This window comes from Barbus barbus, assembly GCF_936440315.1.
Source record: "Barbus barbus genome assembly, chromosome: 28".
NCBI lineage: Eukaryota > Metazoa > Chordata > Actinopteri > Cypriniformes > Cyprinidae > Barbus > Barbus barbus.
In genome coordinates, this window is record NC_136756.1 from 14,212,231 (window position 1) to 14,227,507 (window position 15,277).

General features: G+C 40.8%; 2 protein-coding genes across 2 annotated transcripts in view; both read right to left on the reverse strand.

Annotated features, from left to right (window-relative positions):
- Nucleotides 1-13,179, reverse strand: part of ncs1b (neuronal calcium sensor 1b) — a 33,727-nt gene extending 20,548 nt beyond the window's left edge. Inside the window, exons 1-2 of the mRNA XM_079383248.1 lie at nucleotides 12,414-13,179; nucleotides 2,017-2,041 (exon numbers count right to left, since the gene is read on the reverse strand). Coding sequence (XP_079239374.1) covers nucleotides 2,017-2,041; nucleotides 12,414-12,477 — 89 coding nt within the window. The 5' untranslated portion in view covers nucleotides 12,478-13,179. The remainder of the gene's footprint in view (nucleotides 1-2,016; nucleotides 2,042-12,413) is intronic.
- LOC306848604 (uncharacterized protein) lies at nucleotides 6,186-7,421 on the reverse strand. Its single transcript, XM_079383247.1, has 2 exons — nucleotides 6,516-7,421; nucleotides 6,186-6,427 (listed from the first exon to the last, which is right to left on the reverse strand). The coding sequence occupies exons 1-2, from the start codon at nucleotides 7,080-7,082 to the stop codon at nucleotides 6,362-6,364; spliced, it is 633 nt and encodes a 210-aa protein (XP_079239373.1). The 5' UTR covers nucleotides 7,083-7,421; the 3' UTR covers nucleotides 6,186-6,361.
- Nucleotides 13,180-15,277: the final 2,098 nt, after the last annotated feature.

Sequence of the window (15,277 nt, forward strand, 5' to 3'; positions counted from 1 at the left end):
ATTACTCAGATGTTTAAATGTTGCTCCCGGGGCTGTTGGTTAACCTGTGCACAGCCATTAATTCAGCCTCCGCACTGGTTAACCGCAATGCAAAGTAGTTGGCTGATCAATGCCCATCAGCGCATATAAAAACGGCCATTTATATGCATATAGCGAGTGGAACTCTTGGTCAATGCTGGGGATTTAATTTCTGTATGTATTATCAGTGACAGAATGTCTAGGATAAAAGGACAATGAATTCTGTAGCCTATATGAAAGATAATGCAATTCTGTCAGGCTATTGTAATAGTTCTGTAATTCAGTTTGAGATCAGAGTGGAAGATGTTCATGCCAGTTTCATTATATTTCAGCTCTGAGAATGAATATATCTTGTTATATTTCAACAAAGATTAAAATCACAACCACTCAAAAAAGATATAAGAATATTACTCTCAGCCTCAGATATGCCACCACAGTCCATCTGATGAATAAGGAAAATAACAAGCCATAACTGACTTTATGCAACTCCTGAAAGTAAACACACATCATTTCTGTCAATAAACTTGAAATTAAATTATGTTAAGGCAACAGTGGTTTTACTGTATAATCTATAAGTGAAAATAACTTGTACTTTTTGACAGACAGAAATACATTTTCTATTACTATTACTATTTAAAAATTAAAAACACTTGTTTCATGCCAAAATGTTATTTTGCAGTTATTAATTTCCAATGACCCCATCCCACAGTTCTTATTCAGAATAACCTATTTACACCATTTAAAATGTACTTATCCCGGGTTGGGATAAGTAATTTTTTTTTAAAGAAATTAATACTTTTATTCAGCAAGTAGGCATTAAATTGTTCAAAAGCAACAGTAAACACATTCATAATGTTGCAAAAGATTTATATTTCCAAAACAAACTATTCTTTTGAACATTCTATTTATCAAAGAGTCCTGAAAACATTTATCACTGTTTCCAAAAGAATACTAAGCAGCACTTATAATAAGAAGAAATGTTTCTTGAGCAGCAAATCAGCTTATTAGAATGCTTTCTTAAGGATCATGTGACGCTGAAGACTGGAATAATGGCTGCTGAAAATTCAGCTTTGCAATCAAGGGAATAAACTACATTTTATAATATATTACAATAGAAAAAAAAAATACTTTAAATTCTAATAATATTTCACAATATTTAAATTATGTTGATCAAATTAGAGCAGACTTGGTAAGCATAAGAGAATTACTGACCCCTTCTGTATATAAATTGCAAGTTCGACGATAAGTTTAAATGCACACACACTTCTGACATTTGTGCACCACAAAAGCACTGTGGCTAAAAGTATGAAAAAAGCAGCTTTTTGCAACTTCATCTCTGTCACTTTAGTGACATCATTTACCCACAGGAAGTATCCTCAAAGGAATGATGGATACTAAATAAGCAAGAGTACAGGACTCTGAAAGGTGGAGTGAATTCAAAAGGCACCTATAGCTCACGTCCCACTGCAGCCCCACATCCTTGTCCTTCCTCACTGGTTTTATATCTACCAGCAGCGGCAGAAATGAGTCAACAATTTAGCCTGGCAAACACCCAGGGACACACAGTGCTAGGACTGGACTGACCTTGGGCATGCCAGCTAAGATGCCAGCGCTTGGACTCTGTGACAGACTGATGTTAAGTGAGGTGTGGCAAACTACACACTCCTGCTCGCTGACATTTGGGCACATAAATGGAGAGATGGACTGTAACATTACTGTCAAATCTGTGCGTTTCAGAGGTAGACACTGAGGTTTTTCCCCTGGGAAGCACAACTACAAAATGATGAGGAAATGTAAAATGATGCTGTGTTGAGTGGCCAAAGCAGATGGATGTATAAAAGCATAATGTGCCCAGTGTGCCAAAACAGACAACAGAGGGATGAGAGGAGGAGGATAAACACTGAGCAAAGGAGTATGTGTAGAACTAGATAGAAAAATAGATAGATACAATGGTATAAATACAGAACAGACAGACAGACAGATAGATAGATAACTTACCATTGCTGAACTTCTTTCTCTGTAACTGTAGGGGGAAACAGGAGAGAACACAATGAATGAAATTGAATTCAAAACAAAATACAAAATATTAAATTGTCTGGCAGCCTGTGCTACATTATCATAACAGACTGATCGCCTCTTGTGATTCAGCTCATCTTCTAAAATGCACAATATAACACTTTTTACGATCTCACTTGTAAGTCACTGACAATTTAACACTTAGTTAACATATCTATCATAAGCGACTTGAAGAAGGCTTATTAGACACTCTGGAGCTACAAGGGGTTACTTCATAAGAAGTAACAGGGCTAACAAAAAATTATGCAAGCACAGAAGTAAGAGCCAGAAGACAATGAGTAGGCTGTGGTTTGTTGGTCAACAACATTTGGTGGAGTATGTAGGCTTGTGATTTACAAATGCTAAACAACAAATCCCCTGACTTCATATCATATTACTCTCAACTCTGCATTCTGAGAGGCAACTTTCACAACTGGTCCTCCTCTAACAAACTTGAAGAGCATGGCTGCGCATCCATTCCTATGAATAAAACTACTTGAGATTTATATGAGTACAGATGGAAAACTGCAGTATTGCAATTTTACATAAAAAGATGTATGGATACAACATCTTATTTGGTACATACTAGGGAAATCAATTTATCAGAAAAGCTAAAGTCCAGACATATAACACATTATATGCATTATAAGTTGATAAGCACAAATAATCTTTTTAAATAATAATAAGGAATATGTAAGGAGTCAGACGGCATGGTTATTTTTTAGAATATTACATTTCAATTTAATTTAATCAAAAATAATAATAGAAATAAAAATATAGCTGCAAGCAGCAATTAAGGGGCCAAGCACAACAGAGGTAAAATGAAGAGCTAAGGAGCTGTCTAATTAAAGTCCAGTGTTCGCCAACCCTGCTTCTGAAGAGCTATCTTCCTGCAGACTAATGGTTCAAGTCATGTCAAACAGATCGTATTTAGAGCTAAATGCAGATGAACGCCACCACAAAGTGGTAATCACCAATTGGGAGTTCTGGATTTTCTTTAAGCAACGATCTGTACGAGTTAGGGGTGTGTCAATTAGAAACATGGCAGAATCGATGGAGGAAATAATATTCCACAATAGTTGAATGAATGAATGAATGAATGAATGATGCATTTATATAGCGCTTTATTGTGTATTGCTGTACACCCAAAGCGCTTTACAATCATGTGGGGGGTCTCTCCTCAACCACCACCAGTGTGCAGCATCCACTTGGATGATGCGACGGCAGCCACAGCACAACGGCGCCAGTGCGCTCACCACACACCAGCTACAGGTGGAGAGGAGAGAGAGTCAATGAGCCAATCAAGTGTATGGGGATTATTAGGAGGCCATGATTTACAAAGGCCAGTAGAGGGAATTTGGCCAGGACACCGGGGTTACACCCCTACTCTTTACGAGAAGTGCCATAGGATTTTTAATGACCACAGAGAGTCAGGACCTCGGTTTAACGTCTCATCCGAAAGACGGAACTAGTTATAGTAAGCAGTGACATTGTCATGCTTTTTTATTTACAAAAAAAGCTGTTTAAATAAAATATGACAGGATTGTAATATAACAATTAGTAACAAGTTTTTATATGTTTAAAGTGGCTTCATAAATTAATTAAATAATAAAAAATGCATGTGTAATTGACTAAAAGAAGGTACTCCGCCATCTTGTGCCGACGAAAGTGACTTGAATGCACCTGACGTCGTAAACACGACTTATTATCTTGTATGTACAAACGTCCCAGGAGGACTTGAACGCAGTATTAAGTTCCAACCCTGCTTCAACACACCTGTCTATAAATAAGTAAACCTTGAAAACCTTGATTAGCTGGTTCAGGTGTGTTTGATTAGGGTTGAAGCTGATCTCTGCAGTATGGCAGCTCTCCAGGAGACCCATGTTAAAGAATTTGTTTTGTGATACAGCATTTGACATCAAAACTCAAAATGGTCGACGCCCAAAAGGGCAGACATAGGACAGTTAGTTATCGTTTGATTTTGTGTGCCGTTCTGAATCTAATGAGCCAAAACTCGTCAGAAGTTATAAGCAGAAAGGCCCTTTTTTAAATATCTTTTGACCAGTAAGTGGCATGGTGCCAAAACTACTCATATGCTCTCAGGTCATGCTTGTTATAACACATATCAAGTTTGGTAAGAATTCACTAAAGCATTGCGGAGATATAACCTTGTTTCCATTTTTGCACAAACTTCATCAAATTCGTTAACACGCTGCATGAAAACGGTTTGGTATATCAAAAAGCTTTTGATAACTTTTTGCAAGAATGCTCTGAAGATGATCTGAGCCAATTTTGGTGAAAATCAGACAAACTGTATGGGATGTTCTATGGGCTGCCATAGACTTCCAGAGTGGAAGAAGAAAACAAATGGATACAATAGGTGCCTAAGCACCTTCGGCCCCTAATGAATCTACTAAATTGTAATTAATGAAATAATGAATATAACTAAATAATGAATCTATTAAATCAACAGAACCTAGTATACACAAAACACCTTATAGCTCTTATTTATTTATCGATTATTTCAACAAAGTTTCTTACAATCTGTAACAAACTAAAAATTATTTCTGTTTTCAATTAGCATAACCTTCCTGGTGTGGCTTCCTGTTCTCCCTGGGCATCCCACCGCTATACAACAGGCAAGTGTATTTGACTGACTGGGTACAGACGTGGACAACCTCATGAACGGAGCAAGGATTTTGCTTTTATTTGTCAAAAAATACATATTCCCTCATGCAACAGATGTCATTCTAGGTAAAGCATTATAAGCAGAAGGCTACGTGAATCTGTACCCACACAACCCTAGTGCTGGGATAGCACAGTTATGCTGTTGCTGGGAAACAGCAGTAACCTAGAAGCTTGAAAACGATGACCGAAAACGTAACCAACACAATGACCCACTACTTGTAGCCAGACACAGGATGTCAAATACAGCACAGCATGGATTTAGTTTACATCTGCTGTACCTGGAAATCTACATGTAAATAACAATACATCTACTTCTTCTGTCATGTTTGACTAGTTGCCGTTTGATTGGTTAGAGAATTCATCATTTGTTGATCATATTCAATGGTTAAATATGGCTATTTGTGCAGTTAGAAGCTCAAGCCCATTACCGAAGCGAAAAAAGCTTTCGAAGATTTGAGTGGGCAATGTCTGTCTACCTTCATCCTGTCTCACTAAAACCTCCTTTGGGAATGTTGTGCTCCATTTGTGAGGAAAAGTGTCACGGATCGCTGAGAGGAAAAGACGAGGTCAGGGTCCAAATGCAGGTGAGGTCTTTAATAAACCAAACAAAGGCCAACACGGCACAACAAACACTTCAGCACGACAGATAACAAAATGGCAAGACAAGTAATGAACCCACACCAGAGTGGTGGGAGAGGGGAGACTAAATAGTCAGTGGCAAATGGGGAACAGCTGTGGGTGTACTGAGTGTGATGATGCGGCAGGTGTGTGTTATGTGGCAGGTGTATGTTATATGGGAGAGGAGTCCGGGAGAACGGGAGATGGCGGCCTCCTGTGGCGCCAGGGAGAAGTGCAGGACCCGGACTCGTGACACTACCCCTCCCTAAAGGAACGGCTTCCAGACGTTCCACCAAGCGCAAAAGTCTGGAGGGAGGTGGAACCAGGGGATGGTGAAACAGGGGGAGGGATGGCGGGCCAGGTCCGTGTGAAGGCAGAGGGCCTGGAGACAGAGACCAAGCAGGAGACCGGGGCGGATTCGGAGGGTTGGACCAGGGAGACTCCAGCCGAACAGGAACCCCAGCGAACGGCCAGGGTGGGACCGGAGGGACAAACCAGGCGGGCACCGCCGCCTCGGGAGCGCTGTGAGCGGGTACCGCCGCTTCGGAAGCCTTGAGAGTGGGCACTGCCGCCTCGGGAGCTTCGTGAGTGAGCACAACTGTCTCGGGAGCTTCGTGAGCGAACGCCGCGCTCTCAGGAGGAACGCGAGTGATCACAGCTGTCTCGGGAGCTTCGTGAGCGAACGCCGCGCTCTCGGGAGCTTCGTGAGTGAGCACAGCTGTCTCGGGAGCTTCGTGAGCGAACGCCGCGCTCTCAGGAGGAACGTGAGTGAGCACAGCTGTCTCGGGAGCTTCGTGAGTGAGCACAGCTGTCTCGGGAGCTTCGTGAGCGAACGCCGCGCTCTCAGGAGGAACGCGAGTGATCACAGCTGTCTCGGGAGCTTCGTGAGCGAACGCCGCGCTCTCAGGAGGAACGTGAGTGACCACAGCTGTCTCGGGAGCTTCGTGAGCGAACGCCGCGCTCTCAGGAGGAACGTGAGTGATCACAGCTGTCTCGGGAGGAACGTGAGTGAGCACAGCTGTCTCGGGAGGAACGTGAGTGAGCACAGCTGTCTCGGGAGCAACGTGAGTGAGCACAGCTGTCTCGGGAGCAACGTGAGTGACCACAGCTGTCTCGGGAGCAACGTGAGTGACCACAGCTGTCTCGGGAGCAACGTGAGTGACCACAGCTGTCTCGGGAGCTTCGAGAACGAACGCCGCGCTCTCAGGAGGAACGTGAGTGATCACAGCTGTCTCGGGAGCTTCGTGAGCGAACGCCGCGCTCTCAGGAGGAACGTGAGTGATCACAGCTGTCTCGGGAGGAACGTGAGTGAGCACAGCTGTCTCGGGAGCTTCGTGAGTGAGCACAGCTGTCTCGGGAGCTTCGTGAGCGAACGCCGCGCTCTCAGGAGGAACGTGAGTGAGCACAGCTGTCTCGGAAGCCTTGTGAGCGGGCACCGCCGCTAACTCCACCCTGAAGGTTGAGCCGCTCATCCATAGAACCAGGTTGATGTACTCCTCCAGCGACTCCTCAGGGTCCCAGAATGGCGTCAGGGACTTGAAGGGCTCGGCTAGGCCACCCCTGAAAAAGACCATAAGACAGGTCTTCTCCCTCTCCGATCGCCGAGCCAAATCGAAAAACTCCCTGGCGTACTCCTCCGTGCTCCGGACTCCCTGGCGAATGTTGAGGAGCCTCCCTGCTGGACCCATGTGTGGTGGGTTCATTCTGTCACGGATCGCTGAGAGGAAAAGACGAGGTCAGGGTCCAAATGCAGGTGAGGTCTTTAATAAACCAAACAAAGGCCAACACGGCACAACAAACACTTCAGCACGACAGATAACAAAATGGCAAGACAAGTAATGAACCCACACCAGAGTGGTGGGAGAGGGGAGACTAAATAGTCAGTGGCAAATGGGGAACAGCTGTGGGTGTACTGAGTGTGATGATGCGGCAGGTGTGTGTTATGTGGCAGGTGTATGTTATATGGGAGAGGAGTCCGGGAGAACGGGAGATGGCGGCCTCCTGTGGCGCCAGGGAGAAGTGCAGGACCCGGACTCGTGACAAAAAGATGAAGAGAAAAAGAGAAATTAGGAGAGACAAAGTAAAGAGACTTGGACACCTAGCATCTGGAAAGGCGGCAGATTTATGATATATATAATTCAAATTGCACACTACTCTTAGATATATACTGTGGACAATATGTCAATTCTGTGTGCAAAGAACAATTGGATAACCTAATATTGGCTAAAATGTAAAGAACAGTACAGAGCTTAGTTCTAAATCTAATTGGCTGACTTCTACTGGATTTCCAGGAGCTTAGAGTCCTTCTATGCTTCTATATGAACAACTAAACACTGGATTTCACTGAAAATGGCATAAAAAGTTAAGACAAGTGCACCGGGAGCATCTTGATGGCTGTTGGCATAGGGCACACTAACTGTGCTTATTCATTTTAGATAAATCAAAATTCTGAGAATGAACTTTACAGACATCTCCAACTAATTTGTTATGTGTTTTAATGTAGATTGTTGTGCCATTATTTGCTTTATGCAAATAGTGCTGCCTAACTCAGATATGTTTAAGAAGGTAACAAACTAAACTTATTTTCATGATTATATAATGATTATTCATGAGTTTTTGTTGCAAAACAAACACAAAAAATGCAGCAAATAATAGCATTGCAATTTTTTAGAAAAGCCACAACCAACTCCATAATTTTGGGCAGCCATGATTAGAAATGAGCTTGGCGAAATCCTGCTGGGACTGCTGTAGGCAACAAATGATGCATTCATGCTGCCCTCAGAAAATCGACCAGATGGAGGCATCTTTGTAGGATGTTATGCAAACATTGGACTCAATCATGCCTTGATGCATTCCTACCTTTTTATTCTCCCTGAAAAGTTGGCATTTTTCAGGTTTCCATTTTCTAAATGGTCCGCTGTGAATTCATGCTGGCTTTTTGTTTTATATCAAAACGACTCAAACAACTCTCCTTCTCATTCTATGAATGACTCTGCAGCCAAGCTCTCTTTGTACTAAGACCACTAATCACTTGGAAACCATAAGGTAGCAACATCTTTTCAGATGCCTCCTTGCAAAGTCACAGGAAATCATTGTTGAGACGGACTGTTCTAATGGGGGTAAACAAAGAGTTTTTATTTCAAGCTCTGGAAAAAGAGATTTAGAAAAGCGTGACGGAGAAGGAAATGACTGGCCCCTTCAGACACATTGTCACAGCATAAAGGAACAGATCACCCAAACAATGGAAATACTTTGCAAACCTGTGTGATTTACTGATTTACTGCAATGGAACATAAAAGGTGACCACCACCCTTTTCAATACAATGAATGAGAATGAGGAAGATAATCCTGTTAATCTCCAAATTGGCAAAAAAAACATGCCAATTTTAGATGAAGCTCTTAATCCATTTCAAACAAATGATCTTAATCAGAAATCGTATTACTTCAATACACCCGGAAACAAGTTTATACTACTTTTATAATAGATTTCTGGTGCTTTTATGTCTTTTGAAGTCTTGAAAACTCTATTCCCATTGTAAATGCGTTAGAAAAGTTTGACTAGTATATGATTCAAAATTTCTTATGTTCAACAGAAGAAGAAAAATCATACAAGGGCATGAGGGTGAGTAAATGAAGACAGAATGTTCATTTTCTGTTGCATTAGTCCTTTAAGAGTTCACACCCTCATATTTCATTTGGACTATAACTACTAACACTCTAAAGGGAGCCTAAAATGTCAATTGTATGCAAATCTGCTAACTGAAAGGGCAAAATTTTAATGGGGCAGTTGCTCCACTGCTCTAAGCACATTGGAGACTAACATGTAGCACTTTAGTGAGATGTGAGCTGGCATTGAACTGGCAGTGATATAGGCCTTTGTTTAAATTTGCCTCATTAAATCATTCAGGCCTCTAATGCCCAGTGCTGTATAGTTCTTTGAGGCTACAATTCTCCACAGAGCTGCTACAGTAGCTTACATTCGATCAATACCAAGAGATATGTCCTTCATTAAACAATCTAATGATTGCTATGAAAATGCCATCAGCCAGTGTTACATAACCCAATAAAAGAGAAATGCCTCATATTTGTAGTTAAATGCCATGGAAAATCTGTTTCACCACACTGAATAGGCCAGCCAGTGTTCTGATTGATAAGCTTTTGATCAAGGCCTTCCTGGTTGAACGAAAAATCTTCTGCCTACATTAAAATCTAGTCTGTATTCAAGCACGCTTCCCTTTGCTCTTCACCACGCAAAAAACTCAATCATGTAGCCCACTCATGAGAAATAAACACTTGCAGCAGCAAGCCTCCACAGCTGTAAAACAAGTTAAGCTGTCCTTTAATTGCCATAAACATATGCAAAATGCAGACATGAAACGGCTGAAAGTGTAGATTGAATTAGTCGGTTGCATCTGCGATGGCAGTGGAGAGAGAGAGAGAAAGAGGCCAGCTGTTCATTACAAAAAGAATCGAAAAGAGTCAAAAAGTCAAATTATGTTATAAAGCAGGGATCCTCAAATCTGGACCATTCCTGCAGAGTTTAGCTCTAACCCTAATCAAACACACCTGAGCATACTAACCAGGGTCAGTTTGATCAGGGTTGGAGCTAAACTCTGCAGCAGATTGGACCGCCAGGGAAAGATTTGAGGAACCCTGTTATAAAGTGTATGGGGCGCTTATGATTTCAACTTATGCGCCACTTATGATTTGCAATACCAGCTGAGTGGTTTCTTAGTTAAACTTATATTCAGAATAAACTGTGACTTCAAAGATGATAGAAAATTTAGAAGATCAAACACAATATTATTAAAATCTAAAGACATCAAGTTAAATAGAGATCAGATAATTTTATGTTTACATTAAGTGTTCCAATAAGTAAGTACAAAAGTGTGACAATCTCTAATGATAAACTGCTTGTCTCTATAAAAAACTGTTCCTTCCTGGTAATCCTATTGCAAAAACACGTGTATTTAAATCCTTTACTTCCCTTTTTTACAGTAGTCCCAGACAATAGAGCCAAGGCAAACCTAAAAATATACAATTGACGACTTCTTCCCGATTAAAAACATAATTTCTAGCTATGGGCTCAAGCTTATAGAGAGTTGAAAGGTGTGCAGGAACAAAAGAATGAGAAACCGATAAAGGTTACAAATGGGGATGAGGAGAGAAAAAACAACAAAGGAGGGTAAAGATAAGGGAGTGCTGAGGAGAGAGAGGGGTAGGAAAGAGGGATACATGGATAGAAAGAGAAATGCAATGTCCTTCATTGCAAAGCAGAGCTGATAAGGCTTTAATTACAGTATTCAATTCCATGCTCACAGAGAGGCAATTAAACAGGAGAACGAGAAAGAAAGAAAGAAAGAAAGAAAGAAAGAAAGAAAGAAAGAAAGAAAGAAAGAAAGAAAGAAAGAAAGAAAGAAAGAAAGAAAGAATTTGAGGGCCATGGAGTCCATCCCAGCATGGAGGCACATTTCCCTGCATGCTGCAATTTCCTGCCCAGCGCCTTTCCATGTAGCACCCACCACTGAGCCCAACACACAGCAGACACCATTATTAGGAAGCCATTGGCTGTCACTTCCCATTCTATATCTGCATGTCTTCAAACCAGCGCTGCCTACTTTACCGTGCTCACTGCTTATTAACAGACACTATTTACTCACAGTGTCTTGGCTTCTTTTCATAAGTTCGATGAAAAAAGCCTTTATATTAGGCTTCCTAAATCACCTTTAATAAATGGATGATCAGGTTAGGTATTTGCTATTTGTTCTTAGTTGGTTCAGAAAGTGTAACCTAATATAGAGTTTTATAATATCACAGAGATTCATTTTGCTGTAAATCTTTGTAAAAGCTATATAGCATTCTAAAACTCTATTTGTGCATCCCAATTCTTGTACTTTTGTACTGTTCTATGCCAGTGTCTTCACTTTGAAAATGTAAAAAATTCAAATACCCAGATAATGCACTTAATTAAGCAAAAAACTAAATGTGAACACTGTAGCTTGAGTCACTATAAAATACTGTAAGTGCCTCAGCTGCAATGTTTTAACATATTTCAGAAAAAAAAACTTAACACGCAGGACTTCCATAGATTTGCATGCGAAAAGAGCAAAAACTGTTTGTTGATAAGCTGGATGGCAACAGTTTCTAAGATAGGATTTGGTTAAAATATGAACAACAATTCATTTCTATATAAAGAGACTGCAAATTAATGAAGAATGCAAAGAAGGCCTACAGTGAATCATGTGTTCCAATGCTGTTGTCATTTCACTGCACTAGTTTTAGAATCAAGATCTAGCTCAATGCGTTTACATATATAGCCTATGCATCCATGGAAACCCAATCTGCTTCACTGGCAGAGAGCAAGCCACTTTCAGATATCTCTCTGGGCAACCACCAGCCTGATTGCAGATCTCAAGACTGACCAATTTGCATATTCATAAAGCTTGAGTCCCAATTGGAGGGCTTTTAAAACATGCTGATTAGGCCCACTTCCAGGCTTCTTCTAATCACAATTTGCAATGCTTTGAGAATTGTGATTCCTTGTAACAAAATATATGTGGTATGAGCCGCAGGATCTTCAATGTTGTTTTCAAACAAATTAGCTCATATTTCTAGTCTATTAATTAGTGCATGTGCTGGACCCAATAGGATAACAGATAAATTAAATAATAATAAATAATAAAATAAATTAAAATTTTACTCAAAGGCTAGAAAAACATCAATGCAATTATAGCAACAAAGAAAAAGGGAACACTATTGAAAATCATGGGTACGAAACAGCATTTATCACATGCAGCCTTAAAAATAAATGTTGTTTTATGGTTCCACAAAGAACCTGTAACATCCACTGAATGTTTCTTTTGCACAAAAGTAGAAAACAGTTCTTTCGATTATTAAAAGTTCTTCACATTGAGAAAATAAATGCTTCTTTTAGGAAGTGTTCCATAAAAGGTTCTTTGGGGAACCCAAAGTGGCTCTTTAATGGTTCTTCAACGGAACCTTTATTCTTAAAAGTGTACTCAGAAAGTACTTACAGTAGGTCTTCCTGGTTAGTTCCTCCACCACCTCAGGTTTGAGCTTGCTGTTTGATTTCCCCATGCTCTCCAGACCTCCTGCAGATAGTTTGAGTGGTCCAGCGTGGAACTGACCTGTACCAGAACTCCTTACAAACTTGTTCTCTTAAAGCAGAATCTCAGAGACCCAAATGCACCAACAAACTGATAAACGGATCAGCACTGCCAACAAAACCAAGGACATTCATCCATTGTGAATTTCCCTCTCCTTTTTGGCTTTCTGGACTGCTGTAAAATCTTAAGTCACTATTTGGATCCCTCTTTCCCAGTAGGGAAAACTCTCAGAAATGTATCCTCAATTACAGACGTCTCAGGCGAGTCCTTCTGAACTGTTGCTCCTCAAATAAAAACCCATTCGTTCGGCCGTCTGCTCGGGTACAAGTCTCGAATGCTTACCGCGTTCTGTCAGATGCTTCAGTGCGAGGCTTTGAAACGTATCAAAGTGCCAATGGTTAGAGCAGACACTCGCACACTGTGTTCTGCGTGCTCTCTCTCGCTCACACTGGAGTGCCAGTTCTCTCCGGCTCTCCACCCACCCTCCCTCTTCTGACTCTTAAAGGAGATGCCTTGCTCTAGTTGTCTTAGCAGCTGAGATGAGAGGGTTTGGTAGAGTTAAAAGAGAAGAATAAACTTAGTCTAGGTTGATTTTAGCATTTCACACTCTGGTAGATGTTGTTCTGGTAGAAGTCGTTCTAGTAGAAGATGATCTGGTAGATGATGACAGGATCTACAAAAATATTGAGCATTGGCAGTGATTATTGATGTATTAGTGGGTGCAAATTTTGTCAAAGTGACAAAAAGGATAGATCAAAATCCAATGGTGAACAAGGCTACTCAGATTCGCTACAGCTGAGCACATCAGACAATAAGTGTAAGCCGTAGATAACCAATTTTTTGGTGTCGCAGTCTACTGATGGCACTCTTTGTGACACAAGACATTCACCTTCTCCTAGTAACCGCTGTTTGCTTATCTCCAGGCCTGTTCTTCCTCACATCTTCTGTAGTTCAAAGCAGCAACTCCTATTTGCCAAGGTCTGGTTGTCCGGAGAAACCTCTAAACACTGCGGGCACAAACAGCAACAAGGTCAGACTGCATTGGAAGATAACAGTGTCATGAGTCCAGCAATCTTGATTGAGCCACTGAGAGATGAGGGGGAAATCGCTGACCACACACTCTCCATGCAGAAAGCTCTCACACTTGACTTTCATGAGAACGATTTTCTCCCTGAGCCTGTGTAAGGAAGGCACAATGCACTGTTCCTCTGCCAGCACTGCAAGTGCATCAATATCCTGAACTGAGGTCAAACTGCATTAGTCAAATTATGTTAGAAGCAGCCTGAAGGATTCTATATTTATTTAAGGGTTGTAGAGTTCAGTTATACTGATTTAGCTACAGTATGTTTCAAACAATAAAATGTTTCTTGTTATGGGAGATCAGGCAATGAATAAATAAGCAGAAAATCTAAATCATTAAAGCTATAAAAATGAAAAGGGGGTGTGGTTAACAAGTATCTTCCTCTGATCTTGTTATCAGTAACTGGGGAAAAAAACTCAGGGGAAATGTTTCGAATCAAGGCACAGAACACAAAAATAGCTCATATAAAACAATCTTATACAGGCCATTCAAAACAAGCTTTGAGATCAAATGTTACACTATAGTCTCAATACAACACTGAGCACCAAAGCTAATAACCTCCTTACATCTGCTGCACTCATATTCAACGCTATACTATACAGTGTGCTTTAAATGCCTGCACAAGCCATAAAATGCTGGAATAATTTTACCTGCGTGAAGAGATGCATCTTCACCTTATTAACTGACAAAAATAAATAATAAATAGCTATACTGCTTTATGAAGGAAATACTGTGTCTTCAATTGCTGTGAGATGTGGTAAAATGAGTGAAACAGAGGAACTTGCTCTCTTATTTTAGTAGTATTGGTGTTTTGGTAGTGGTATTTTAAATCAATATGGGGTTTACAGTGACTGTTGGTTACACACACACACACACACACACACAAACAAATCACATTACAATGTTAAAGTAATACTACAATGCAATGAATAATACATTCATAATTGCAGTGTCCAAATGCCAATTCTGCAACAACAGAAATATGCTTACGTTGTTTGAAGGAAATAAGTTAGTCATTTATAGTAACAATAGTAACTATTTTTGCGGAAATCATGGTAATTTTGTTTGAAGGGGCGCTCTGAAGTCATCATGAGATTTGACTGAACAGCAGCTCGAAGTTACTGATGAAACGACATATGTTTACACGATTATGGTCCTTATAACGTAAACAGCCTAAAGGGACAGGTTTTGACAGGTGCTCATCGACCGCTATCACAGCATGAACATAGGACGTTATCTCTAAAACATAACTCTTACAAACATCTTTCACAGAAACTTTTCAGCTGTGAAACTTAACCAACGACTTCCATAGGAACTCTTCTAGCACGGAGGATAAGGGCATCTTGCCATCGAGCTACGTGTAACACAACCCCTTCTCCAGTGTCTAACTGTAAAACGCAATGTTTTTTAATGAAAGTCAACGTCGTGTGACACTTACCGAGCCGTACCTAGCGTTAGAATTGAATGTTCTTCGCAGGTCGCTCTCTGTCACTCAGGATGTGTCTGGTTTCCTCCTGCTCTGTCTCTGAATGTCTGTAACCTTCATTCAGACGAGACTGTCCTCGCAGACTCTCCAGAGGCTGGACAAACTAAACTCACCGCTCTCCATTAACCCCTGAGCTTCTCTTGGGTTGTGAGCTTACATTGTTAATACATACTTCAATTCTTCAATGGGGATATTTAGAGGATA

What these genes read in the sequence shown, in the direction of transcription:
- LOC306848604 (XM_079383247.1), bottom strand. Translation starts at nt 7,082, where the DNA reads ATGAACCCACCACACATGGGTCCAGCAGGGAGGCTCCTCAACATTCGC. An exon ending in ACGTTGCTCCCGAGACAGCT is followed by an intron (nt 6,428 to 6,515) that starts GTGGTCACTCAC and finishes CTCCCGAGACAG; the next exon opens with CTGTGCTCACTCACGTTCCT.